This window comes from Mobula hypostoma, chromosome 6 (genome assembly GCF_963921235.1).
Source record: "Mobula hypostoma chromosome 6, sMobHyp1.1, whole genome shotgun sequence".
In the NCBI taxonomy this organism is placed as follows: domain Eukaryota; kingdom Metazoa; phylum Chordata; class Chondrichthyes; order Myliobatiformes; family Myliobatidae; genus Mobula; species Mobula hypostoma.
In genome coordinates this window covers 79,654,153-79,667,583 of record NC_086102.1, presented here as the reverse complement: position 1 = coordinate 79,667,583, position 13,431 = coordinate 79,654,153, and the positions used below count along the sequence as shown (strand labels likewise).

Genomic DNA, 13,431 nt, shown 5'->3' with positions numbered 1-13,431 from the left:
GACAAATGTTGTCTTATAAGAGTCTGTTTTCATTGAATAAACTAACAACGTAATCCTATTAAAAGCTGATTTTGTTTTTTCTTGAGAATAAAAAATCAGAGTTTTTAGTTTTATTTGATGTTCAGGAGAGTTCAATGACAACCATGTCTGGTCTAAGTATGTGTGAATTTGGATACCGATTGGGGCAATGACAAGGTTCTACCTGGACCTTCTCTAACCATCCAGAATCACTGTTACCAGTAACAGTCAACAATAACTCACTAACATAATGGAGAGTTACATATCTCTGACACAGTTCTTCCACACTACGTAAATCATTTTGCATTTGCTAAACTTATAATCCAGTGTAGTTCTTCTTAAGAAACATGAAGACTTAGAACTGTACCAGTCACATTGATGGGAATAACAGAGGAAGATATAGCCTGGGCCTGCTGACGCATCTTCTGCTCTGGAGTAGGAAGAGGTAGATCTTTGCTCCAATTTGTTTGCCTGTCTAGTGTTGTAGGGATGTTCGGTATAGGATTTTTCGGTCTCTGACCTAAAGCGATCATGTCACTGTCACCATCTGTTGGTGGAATAGACTGTAAAAGAATATAAGAATTTGATAAGGATTGCATACTTGTAAAACAGCAAGAATAATACATGAAACAACTAATTTAAGTAGCATCCTCTTCATGAAGTTAACTTTGGCAAATCTTGGTTGGTAGATTAATTGAATACTGTAAATTACTGTGTAGCTGAGAGTCAGAAGCATCAAAGAGTTAGAGTCGTAGAAAAATATGTCATGGATGCAGGCCCATTGGCCCAGTGAATCCATGCAGACAGTATTTTCCACCTATCCAGTCCCAATTTCCTGTGTTGTCCCATATCCCTCCAGCCACCTCACCACCATGTGCCTGTAACTATGCCAGTGCTTACCTCAATCACTATCCCCGGCAGCTCATTCCACATATTCACTACCCTCTGTATGAAACGGTTACCTCTCAGGTCCATCTTAAATCTTCCCCCTGGTTTTGGGTTCCCAAAACCTGGGCAAAAGATTGTTACTATCCACCCTATCTATGCCCCTCATAATTATAAACACCTCTATAAGGTCAACCCCTCATTCTCCTACATTCCAAAGAATAAAGACCTAGCCTCACCAACCTCTCCCTATAGCTCAGGTCCTCCAGTCCTGATAACATCCTTGTAAAGAGTTGGCGAGTTTGTAAGAGAGAATGGGTGACAGGGAAATGAAATGGGAGAGTAAGGTTGAGAGGATTGCTCTGATGGCTGCCCTAAACTTGATTAGCCAAAAGGCCTCCTTCAATGTTGTAAGAGAGCATGAGAATAGTAGAAAATGTTTACTATTTTTTCATAAAAGAGTGTTCCTTCAAGTTTTTGCAAAGCATTAAAACTTAAACCTAACACACACACACACACTCAATAATTCTGTACTAAGTTAACCAATAATTAAAATTATCATATCAAAGCAGAACCAATATTAAACTTTGTGATAAGTGTTATTCTTACATTAAAACATAAAGTCTGTGCTGAGAAGTTTTCATTATATATTTGATTGTAAAGTATTGAACATACTTTAGACTTTTCATAAACTGATTTCTTAAGATGATGTTTGTAACTCAGCAGAAATGAAACCTATGTGCTATAAAGAGAACTTTTAAAATCAATTCGAAAACAAAATGTAGATGTATTCAAAATGGTCTACACTGGTGACATGACGGAATAAATCTTTCTTTACTTAAAGTATTTCTGGAGGTTTTTTTTTAAATTTCACTTTCATCTTACCACAGGGGCAAGCAAAGCTTTAAAGAAATGTCATTGGTAATAAAAGTCTACGGCATATACTAAGGCTGGGAGAAATGTTCCATTAATGCATTTTTCTTTTTTCCTACCTATATACAATAGTCAACTCATGTCCTTTATCTTTATTAAAATTAATGTTTTGACATAATATGTAAGGTGGGGCTGATTCTCTTCTAATTTTTGTCTTCCCACAGCTAAACTCATCAGTCACTGAAATAAATAAATATTAGTGCCCATCCAACTTACCATGTCCAGATACACATAGTGGCACTTTATTATGTACACCTGTACACCTGTTTGTTAATACAATTATTAAATCAGCCAAACATATGGAAGGAACTCAATGCATAAAAACATACCAACATAGTCAAGAGATTCAGCTGCTGTTCAGACCAAACATCGGGATTGGGGAAAAATGTGATCTAACTGACTTTGACCGTGGAATCATTTTTGCTGCCAGACAGGGTGGTTTGATGATCTCAAAAACTGCTGATTTCCTGAGATTTTCTACCCACAGCATTTCCAGAGTTTACAGAGAATGGTGCAAAAAAAACACCAAACAAAAAAAAAAATCCAGTGAGCAGCAGTTCTGTGGGCGAAAACACTTTGTTAATGTGTAAGGTCAGAGGAGAATGGCCGGACTGCTTCAAACTGACAGGAGGGCGACGGCACCTATTATAACAGTGGCGTGCTGAAAAGCATCTCTGAACGCACAACATACATCAAAGTTGCTGGTGAACGCAGCAGGCCAAGCAGCATCTATAGGAAGAGGCGCAGTCGACGTTTCAGGCCGAGACCCTTCGTCAGGACTAACTGAACGCACAACATGTTGAACCTTGAAGTGGATGGGCTACAGCAGCAGAAGACCTCACCCAGTTCCATTCCTGCCCCTAATAAAGTGGCCACTGAGTGTATCTTCAAATTAAATGGAATCTGGCAGATTGGTCTAGAATTCACTGTGAAGGCAAAGAGATGTGTAAATTTCATAGGTACTTCGATGATCACGATGTGCATTTAAACGGGGAAATCAGAAGATTACTGTCAGTGGCACACTATTCCACTGACAGCTTCATCTCACTAGTTTTCCCCTCATTCAAATGTCATGCAGTGTCTAAAGATACAAGGCAAACTCAATGTGGTAAAGCCATTTCAACTTTACAAGCAAGGCATTAGGTACTGCTTACTGCCAGTTATCTGCTCTACTGAAAATTAACTATAAAATTTAATTCCACTGATTTTAATTATTATAGACATATACCTCCATCTTAATTTTTGTGCTTTTACTTTACAACAAAACAAAGGTTGGAGGCAGCCTTCTACAAACCCAGTCTGCACTTGCTTTTTTTTGGCTTATGATGAGCCCATTGGTCAGAATCATTATTTAGCAGATGTAGAACGCAGGATTCTCCACAGTCTTGCTAAGTCAAAGGCATTTGAAAGATCAAGAAAAATGTTATGTACGGTGGTTGATGATACTTGGTGCATTTTTTTCTAAGAGCTGCTGCCAGATGAAGATTGTATGCACCCTGACTCTAAATGGATGAAATCTGTGCTGTGATTTGGGGAGTTATTCTTCTTGTTCTGGGTGGAACTAGTTGAGGAGGACTCTGGCGATGACTGTGGCAGGACAAAGGGCAGACCCCTCAAGGAAACAATTTTGTCTCCTTTTTTGAAGACCGTTGCAATTACCACATATCTAAGGTCCCCTAACATGTTTATGTCTCTAGATGTGGGGGACCACACAGAAATTGTGTCTTTAGTTCTCTGGCCAAGTTATAGAACCTCAGAAGGGATACCATACCTTCCAAATATTATTGACATATAACCTTTTTAATCTCCTGTCAGCCTTGTGAAATCACATCCTGGTTAGATTACATAGGCTGGAGGATGAGAGACCTGCTGTAAAGACAAAAGGCTGATTTATACTTGTGCATATGGGCTACATCGTAGGCCTGATTTATACTTTTGCGTAGCCCTACACCGTAGCGAGCATGCGTAGTTGTGTCTGTGTTGCTCTGCAATTCACCGCCAAAATGCTAGTTGGTGGTGGGGTTTCTATGCCACTGTGTTGAGTTTCTTCATGAGAGACATGGATGAGGAAATGCATTTCAAATATTTTCGGATGTCGGCAGGTAGATGCGACGATTTGGTTCATCGTCTCCAACCATTTATTTCGCATCAGTGTACAGACATGGCAGAGAAAAGCAACAGGTAATGCGTAGGAGGAAATGCGATTCTACCAAGCAGACCATCACAGTTGTTGTGGTCTGCGTCGCCGCGACACGTGAGTTACATTTTTGGGGAGGTGCATGTCACCCGACAGCATAGGGTACGCGGTACCTACGGAGTACATTTGACGCAGAAGTATAAATTGGGCTAAAGACTTGGCTGAAGGGTCCTTCAAACCGACTGCCCTCTGTCCTCAATAAGCTCTCTGTGTAGTATACATTTGGGTTCTGGGTTGAGAGTGTGCAATCCACAGGTCATAGTCACTAGACAGATGTTAAAGCTCTTGTGTGCTTTCCACCCACCACCTATTCTTTAGGTCTCAAGTTTTCTGCTGGATGATGGTCATTGGATGACTGGAGAGGTTTGTTTTTCCCATTGACGTGTGATGGATCCAAGAACACATCGTAGTCTGTAGTTAATTAATTCCTAGAATCTTTTGGCTGTTCTAATCAAACTAGATGTGGTTTTTTTGGTCTACAGGATGAATGGGAAAGTGGCAGTCCAGGTCATCTGCTCATTCCAACCCCTGTGATCAAGTTGCCATGCACAGATGATGTTCATGTTGGCATACATTCAGAACTGAGTTCAAAGTCATGGCTGATTTGTTCTTTGAGGTGAACAAGAGAACATACCTAAGCATCTGCAAGAAAATGGTCTTCTATCAACCTGACCCAGTTGCACAATATCAGCCTCAACAATGAAGGTCCATGTCAAAATCCCAGAAATTGTGGTTATTTACATATATCAAAAGTCTATTTTTAACATGGGGAGATATCGAAGATGAAATCTTTCATAGCCTCTAGGGCAAAGCATAGCTTTTGGCCTTCTGAGTGATATTCAAACATTGAGACAAAAAATCTGGAGCAAAGCTCCTGGTCTACTAGCCAGTAATGATTCCTGCCCTCTGGTATGCTATAGGTGCACAGACTGTCTATGGTGATCACCACAAAGCCCTGCTGGAGTATTTTCTATACTTTATCTTCAAAAATGCTTTTAATCAACTGGAAGAATAATCAGAGCCCTCTCACAGGCCAACATCCCCACATCAAGGTCAAATTACTGTTAACAAGCTCCAATGGGAAGGCCACATCCCTCACCTCATTAGGACGACACAGCAGCAAACAGGCAGCAAGATAGATGGCACAGCAGAGTAGCAATTCGCATAATGCTTTACAGTGCCACTGATTGGGGTTCAATTCTCGCCACTTTCTGTAAGGGGTTTGTGTGTTCTCCCTGTGACCACATGGGACTCCTCTAGGTGATCCAGTTTCCTCCGACATTACAAAGACATATGTGTTAGTCAGTTGTGGGTGTGCTGTGTTGGTGTCAGTGGGCTGCCCCCAGGACATCCTGAGACTGTGTTGGTTGTTGATTCAAACGACGCACTTCTCTGTACGTTCCAAAGCTTTGATGCACATATGACAAATAAAGCTGATACTATCTTTATTCAGATTTCAGTCAGAGTGGCTGCATAACGGCCTGGAATGGAAACACCAATGCCTTTGAAAAGAAATTTCTACAGAAGGTAGTGGATTTGGCCCGGTAAATCATGGCTAAAACCTTCTCAATCATCTACCTGAAATACTGTCATAGGAAAGCAGCATCCATCATCAGAGATCACCACTGTCCAAACCATGCCTTTTTCTCTCTCTGCTAGCATCAGCTAGAAGGTGCAAGAGCCTCAGGACTGGCAACACCAGGTTCAAGAACAGTTACTACCCTCAACCATCAAGCTCTTGAACAAAAGGGGATAACTACACAAGCTTGCCCATTCTTTGAGATGTTCCCACAACCAATTATCTCACTTTTAGGGGTCTTTATCTCATGTTCTCATTATTTATTGCTATTTATTTATATTTGCATTTACACAGTTTGTTGTCTTCCGCATTCTGATGATGTTTCATTGATCCTGTTATTGTTACTACTCTATAGATTTACTGAATATCCCTGCAGAAAAATGAATCTCAGGGTTCTATATGATGACATTGATAATAAATTTACTTCAAACTTTCTAAACTTTAAACATACTGAGCACCAGTGAAGGAGCACACTGCTGGCCATATTGCCCACTGCCCTCTGATATTCCAACTGTAGCAGAGGCTGGATATCTCACATTAGATTCAGTAGTCACCACAGCACCCACAGAAGCATGGTGAAGGTAAATTATCCTCAACTCCAAGGGGATGCCCGTGAAGATGAGATTTTCTTATATTTCAATTTGGTGTGTTTAAGGGAAAAAAATCCCCAAACTGTAGTGTGCAGGTCACATCCATGGTTCTGTGGGGAAAATTGCATAATGAAGAATAAAATTTTAAACAGAGGTTGAGTCAGTGGATATTCACCAGAAGACTAACCAGCTGGCCAACATTCAGCTGCTGCTAAACTTTGAAATCACACCTGTGCCTGGGAACCTTGGTGGCACCAGGGTCAGAGACTTTGAGCTACTGCATGTTCAGACAGAATGCAGTCGAGCTGACTGCATGCTGCACGATGATTCTCCCAACTGTCTCCTGATCATGTGACTATCTCCCCCTCAACCTAATATGGACATTCTGTGAACTTGAAAAACAGTTCAGGTTCACTGACCACATGCCCAGAGCCTAGGAAATGCAGTACCGAACAGCTGGCTGGGCAATGCCTTTGCTACAGCTTTACACCACCTCTTCTGTCATCATCTCTGCAGCTGGATGCTGCAATATCAAAAATGATCAAAATGGATTAAGAAAAATCAATTAAATAAATGCTCAATATTAAGAATGCTTTGAAAAAATAAATCTTATTAGTATAGGTATTGTTAGCTGAATCATTCAAAGTACATATATTTACCCCACTTTGGGAACAAACACATTTACACATGAAATGTGTGTTATTTTTACTCTTAATTATTTTTTCAGTATCTTACATGAGATGGAATGTCACTTTTTGTAGGATTATCAGCTATAGAGGCATACAAAACCCCACGTTTTAGTGTAATGTGTCCTTAACAACCGGCAGATAAATATGTATCTGTAATTTTCGTAAGTATCTTCACAAAGTTTCTAAGTGATTTAAATGGAAGCTAATTACATTATGAATAGTTTTGTATCCCAATTCTCACTAAAATGTCAAGGTGTTAACAGTCCATCAATTTCTGGAATGAAACTAGCATAAACATCAACCTACATACACTTGAAATAACATTAAACAGAATCTTGAGAATTACTGACTCACAATTTGTTGCAAATATGTGTCAAATATTCTCATGAAACTACAGGCAAAACAAATCCATCATATATTTAAGAAAAGCATCATATAGGTAAACATTTACTAATATTATGCTGTACATTAAAGATTCTTTAAACTTATAAGACACTAGAGTTTGAAATGACTTTAAAAATATGGACAAACTTGTTTCACAGTCCAAGCTAATGCATAGCTTTGAATGTCATTAGTCTTTCAAAGTAGACAATTTAACAGTTTGTTCATACGTTCCATCTTGGCTCTGACACACCCTGACTCACCAACTGTTCACTGTGTCCTTCTCTTCAGCAAACCCCACATCTTTTATTTCCATTTCTGTACAGCCATTTCAGCATTTGTCTTCAATATGAAGAGAATGATGAAAATCCCTTGCTCACAGCACAGGGAATAATTCTATAAAGGACTGCAAGCACTTTTTACCCAGATTTCCTCTTCAGTCAGGAGTATGCCCTTGTGACTAGCACAAGAGCTGCCCAGGATTCATGCATACTTAATACAGTGTCATCACTATAGTGACCAGTATTTTTGTGAAGGCTTCTATTTTCTTCTTTGGTACAGCTCTTTGATGATGCATATTAAGGACGCCATGGGGAGTAATTAGCCACAGACTGGATTTTCAAACAAGTTTATCTTCTTTCATAGATGTTTCATTCTCCAGTGAGTCTGTTTTATCAAGATAAACTAATCTTTCTTGTGAGCTTGCAAGGTACGCAATGCAGTTAAAAATAAGCTAAATACAGGTACCTACAATGAGTTCTCTGTGACCTTATATCTTGGGCATTACTCTTGCTTCCATTCAGTTAATTTCTTCACACATATCACAATACAGTGCATGGAGAGCTAGCTTAGACTACATAAGTGAAATTGGCATACTATCATGGCTGATCTCCTGAAATTTTTATTGAATGGAGTTTAAGGTAAAGGAACCTTTAGGAGACAGTGATAATAATATTATAGAATGCACCCTGCAGTCTGAGAGCGAGAGGTTAAAATCAGATGTATTAGAATTATAGTGGAGTAAAAACAACTGCAGAGGAATGAGAGAGGAGATGGCCAAAGTTGATTAGAAAGGAACATTAACCAAAATGACTGAAGAACAGCTGTCCAGTAGGAGTTGCTGAGTGCAATTTGGAAGCTGCAGGATAGATACATCTGAAAGTAGTATTCGAAAGAGAGAATTGCAAATTGGAAGCTGCAGGATAAATACATCTGAAAGAAGGAGTATTCTGAAGTGAAAATTACAATTTGGAAGCCACAGGATAAAGACATCTGAAAGAAGTATTCTAAAGAGAGAATGAGGCAACAATGCCTCACAAGGAACTCAAGGACAGCAGAAAGCAAAAATTAGTGGGAAGATAAAGGATTGGGATGCTTTTAAAAACCATCAGAAGGAAACTGAAAAAACAATAAGGAAAGAAAAGATGAAATATCAAGGTAAGCTAGCCAATAATATAAAAGCAGGCACCAAAAAGATTTTTCAGTTATATAAAGATTAAGAGAGAAGTGAGAGTAGATATCAGACTTTTCGAAAAAGAAATTGGAGAGTTAGCAGTGAGGGACAAAGAAATTGCAGACAAACTAAGTATTTTGCTTCAGTCTTCACTGTGGAAGACATCAGCAATATGCCAGAAATTTGAGTGTCAAGGGGGCAGAAGTTAATGTACTTGTGATTACTGAGATGAAGATGTTTGTGAAGTTGGAAGGTCTGAAGGTAGATAGAACATAGAACACAGAACAGTACAGCACAGGAACTGGCCACGTGACCCACAATATTGTGCCAAACCAGCTAAAAAGCAAATCAAAAACATCCAAACACTAATCCCTCCTACCTACAGAATGTCCATATCCCCCCATCTTCCCTACATCCATGTGCCTACTAAACATTTCTTAAAAGCCTCTAAAGTATTTGACTTTACCAGCATACCAGGCAGCACATTCTAGGCATCCACAACCCTCTGAGTAAAAAAGTAAAATACTTAACCCTCACATCTCCCTTGAACCTACACCCTCTCACTTTCACTACAAGTCCTCTGGTATTAGATATTTAAGCCCTGGGAAACAGATACTCCCCGTCTACTCTATCTATGCCTCTCATAATCTTATAAACTTCTATCAGATCTCCCCTCAGCTGACATTGCTCTGAGAAAATAACCCAAGTTTATCCAGCTTCTCATGATAGTACATACCCTTTAAACCAGGAAGCGCCCTGGTAAGCAGTAAACCTCTGCACCCTCTCCAAAGGCTCAACATCCTTCCTATAGCAGGGCAACCAGAACTGATTGCAATACACCAGATGTGGGCTAACCAGAGTTTTGTAAAGTTGCAACATAACCTCTTGACTTTTGAACTCAATGCCTGGACTAATAAAAGCAAGGATTCCATAAGCCTTTTAAGCCACCTTAATGACCTATGTAGCCACTTTCAAGGAGCTGTGAACTTGGATCCCAAGTTCTCTCTGCTCATCTGGACCAGATGGACAATGGCCCAGAATTCTGAAAGATGTGGCTGAAGAGATTGTGGAGGCAGTATTGATCTTTCAAGAATCACTAGATTCTGGAATGGGTTTGGAGGACAGGAAAATTGCAAATGTCACTCCACGCTTTAAGGAAGGGAAGGAGGCAAAAGACAGGAAATTATAGACCAGTAAGCCTATAATTATAGGGGTTGGTAAGATGTTGGAGTCCATTATTGAGGATGAGGTTTTGGGGTACTTGGAGGTACATGATAAAACAGGCCTAAGTCAGCATGGTTTCCTTAGGGAAATCTTGCCAGGCAAATCACAAGATCACAAGATCACAAGATCACAAGACAAAGGAGCAGAAGTAGGCCTTTCGGCCCATCGAGTCTGCTCCGCAGCTCCCCCATAAGCTAAACTATTCACCCATCTAGTTCCATTTTCCGGCTTTTCCCCCATATCCCTTGATACCCTGACTAATTAGATACCTGTCAATCTCCTCCTTAAACACCCTCAATGATTGGGCCTCCACAGCTGTATGTGGCAACGAATTCCACAAATCCATGACCCTCTGGCTAAAAAAATTTCTCCTCATCTCTTTTTTAACTGGGTACCCTCTAATTCTAAGACTATGGCCTCTTGTCCTGGACTCACCCACCAAGGGAAACAACCTTTCCACATCTACTCTGTCCAACCCTTTCAACATTCGGAATGTTTCTATGAGATCCCCTCTCATTCTTCTATACGCTAATGAATACAGTCCAAGAGCCGACAAATGCTCCTCATATGTTAGCCCCTGAATTCCAGGAATCATCCTCGTAAATCTTCTCTGAACTCTCTCCAACATCAGTACATCCTTTCTAAGATAGGGGGCCCAAAAGTGCACACAGTATTCCAAATGAGCTCTCACTAATGCCCCATAGAGCCTCATCAACACCTCCTTACTCTTATACACTATTCCTCTTGAAATGAATGCCAACATAGCATTTGCTTTCCTTACCGCCGATCCAACTTGGTGGTTAACCGTTAGGGTATCCTGCACGAGGACCCCCAAGTCCCTTTGCACTTCCGATTTTTGAATTTTCTCCCTATCTAAGTAATAATCTGCCCGATTATTTCTTCTTCCAAAATGTACAACCGTACATTTGTCAACGTTGTATCTCATCTGCCATTTCTTTGCCCACTCTCCTAAACTGACTAAGTCTGTCTGCAACCTTTCCATTTCTTCAACATTTCCTGCTCCTCCACCTATCTTGGTGTCATCTGCAAATTTAGCCACAAAACCATTTAATCCATAATCCAAATCATCGATATACATCGTAAAAAGAAGTGGCCCCAACACCGACCCCTGCGGAACACCACTAGTAACCAGCAACCAATCAGAATAGGATCCCTTTATTCCCACCCTTTGCTTTCTGCTTATCAGCCTATGCTCCACCCATTTCAATATCTTTCCTATAATTCCATGGGCCCTCATCTTATTAAGCAGCCTCATATGCGGCACCTTATCGAAGGCCTTTTGAAAATCCAAATACACAACATCCACAGCCTCTCCCTTGTCAATCTTATTCGAGATTACCCCAAAAAATTCCAATAGGTTGGTGAGGCAGGATCTACCCTTCATGAAACAATGCTGGCTTCCGCCTATCTTGTCATGCACCTCGAGGTATTTCATAACCTTGTCCTTGAGGATTGACTCCAATATCTTTCCAACTACCGATGTCAGACTAATAGGTCTGTAATTTTCTTTTTGCTGCCTCCTTCCTTTCTTAAATAGCAGAACTACATATGCGACCTTCCAGTCCTCCGGAACCATGCCAGAGTCTATTGATTCCTGGAAGATCATTTCCAACGCTTCCACAATCTCCAAAGCCACCTCCTTCAGAACCCTTGGGTGCACCTCATCCGGACCGGGAGACTTATCTGTTCTTAGTCCACTTAGCTTCCCAAGCACTTTCTCTCTAGTAATCTTGACTGTACCTAATTCTATTCCTTGATACCTCTGGCTATCAGGTATATTGCTCATGTCTTCCACTGTGAAGACTGATGCAAAATACTCATTCAGTTCCTCCGCCATCTCTTTGTTATCCATTATAATTTCTCCAGCATCATTTTCAATCGGTCCCATATCTACCCTTGTCACTCTTTTACTCTTCATATATTTAAAAAAACTCTTAGTATCCTTTTTTATGTTAATCGCCAATTTCCTTTCCTAATTCATCTTTTCTTTCCTAATGTCTTTCTTAGTTTCCTTTTGTAAGTTTTTAAAAATCTTCCAGTCCTCATTTTTCCCACTAATTTTTGCTTCCTTGTACGCCGTTTCTTTTGCTTTTATTTTTGCCTTAACTTCTCTCGTTAGCCACATTTGTGCCATTTTTCCATCTGTTGGAATTCTTTGAGAACAGGGCGACAAACAAAAAGGAGTCAGTGGATGTTGTTTACTTGCGTTTTCAGAAGGCCTATGACAAGGCTTCTAAACAAGATAAGGCCCCTGGTATCACAGGGAAGACACTTGCATGCAGAGAAGATTGGCTGATTGGCAGGAGGCAAAGAGTGGGAATAAAGTGGGCCTTTTCATATTGGCTGCCAGTGACTAGTGGTATTCCACAGGAGCTGGTGTTGGGACTGCTTCTTTTCACATTATTGTGTCAATGATTTGGACAACAGAATGGTGGAGGGGCATGTAATGTTGAGGAAGCAGGGAGTTTGCAGAAGGTCTTAGACAGATTAGGAGAATGGCCAAAGAAATGGCGGATGGAATTCAGTGTAGGAAAGCTAATGGTCATGTACTTTGGTAACTTTGGTAGAAGGAATAAAGGCATAGACTATTTTCTAAATGGGGAGAACATTCAAAAATCAGAGGTGCAAAGGGGTCTCGGAGGCCTTGCACAGGATTCCCTGAAGGTTAACTTGCATGCTGAGTCTATGGTAAGCAAAACAAATGTGATGTTAGCACTCATTTCAAGAGGACTACAATATAACAGCAAGGAGGTAATGCTGAGAAGTGATAAGACATTCGTCAGATGGCACTTGGGGTACTGTGAGCAGTTTTGGGCTCCTTATCTAAGAAAGGATGTGCTGACATTGGAAGGGGTCCAGAGGAGGTTCAGAATAAGGATCCTGGGAATGAATGGGTTAATATATGAGGAGCGTTTGATGGCTGTGGGTCTGTACTTGATGTGGTTTAGAAGAATGAAGGGGGGATCTCATTGAAACTTCTTGAATATTGAAAGGCCTAAATAGAGTGGACGTGGAAAGGATGTTTCCTATAGTGGGGAAGTCTAGGACCATCTTTAGCTAGAGGGTGGTGAATCTGTGGAATTCATTGCCACAGACAGCTGTGAAGACCAAGTCTTTGGGTGTATTTAAAGCGGAGGTTGATAGTTTCTTGATTAGTAAAAGTGTCAAATGTTAAGGGGAGAAGGCAGGAAAATAGTGTTGAGAGGGATAATAAATCAACCATGACGGAATGGTGGAGCCTAATTCTGCTCCTATGTCTTATGGTCTTATGGAATGCAATGGGAGACCCCATTTCGAAATACATTGCCACAAAAAATGTGTTGAAAACAGAGGGCATCTTATGTTACCTGCAATTAACTTGAGAGTATCAGGGTCTGCACCTACTAAAGAATACATTGTTAAATCACAGACCATCACTCCATGAGCCTCTGCATCCACAATCATTGTCCACAACTTCTGTC

At 40.4% G+C, this 13,431-nt stretch overlaps 1 protein-coding gene across 7 annotated transcripts in view; it reads right to left on the bottom strand.

Annotated features, from left to right (window-relative positions):
* LOC134348131 (actin remodeling regulator NHS-like) overlaps nucleotides 1-13,431 on the bottom strand; it is a 469,821-nt gene that overhangs the window by 29,450 nt on the left and 426,940 nt on the right. For 6 of the 7 annotated variants that reach the window (XM_063051051.1, XM_063051052.1, XM_063051053.1 and 3 more), the window contains one exon: nucleotides 386-581. The exons of the other annotated variant lie outside the window; for it this stretch is intronic. In XM_063051051.1, coding sequence (XP_062907121.1) covers nucleotides 386-581 — 196 coding nt within the window. The remainder of the gene's footprint in view (nucleotides 1-385; nucleotides 582-13,431) is intronic. 7 annotated transcript variants of the gene reach the window in all.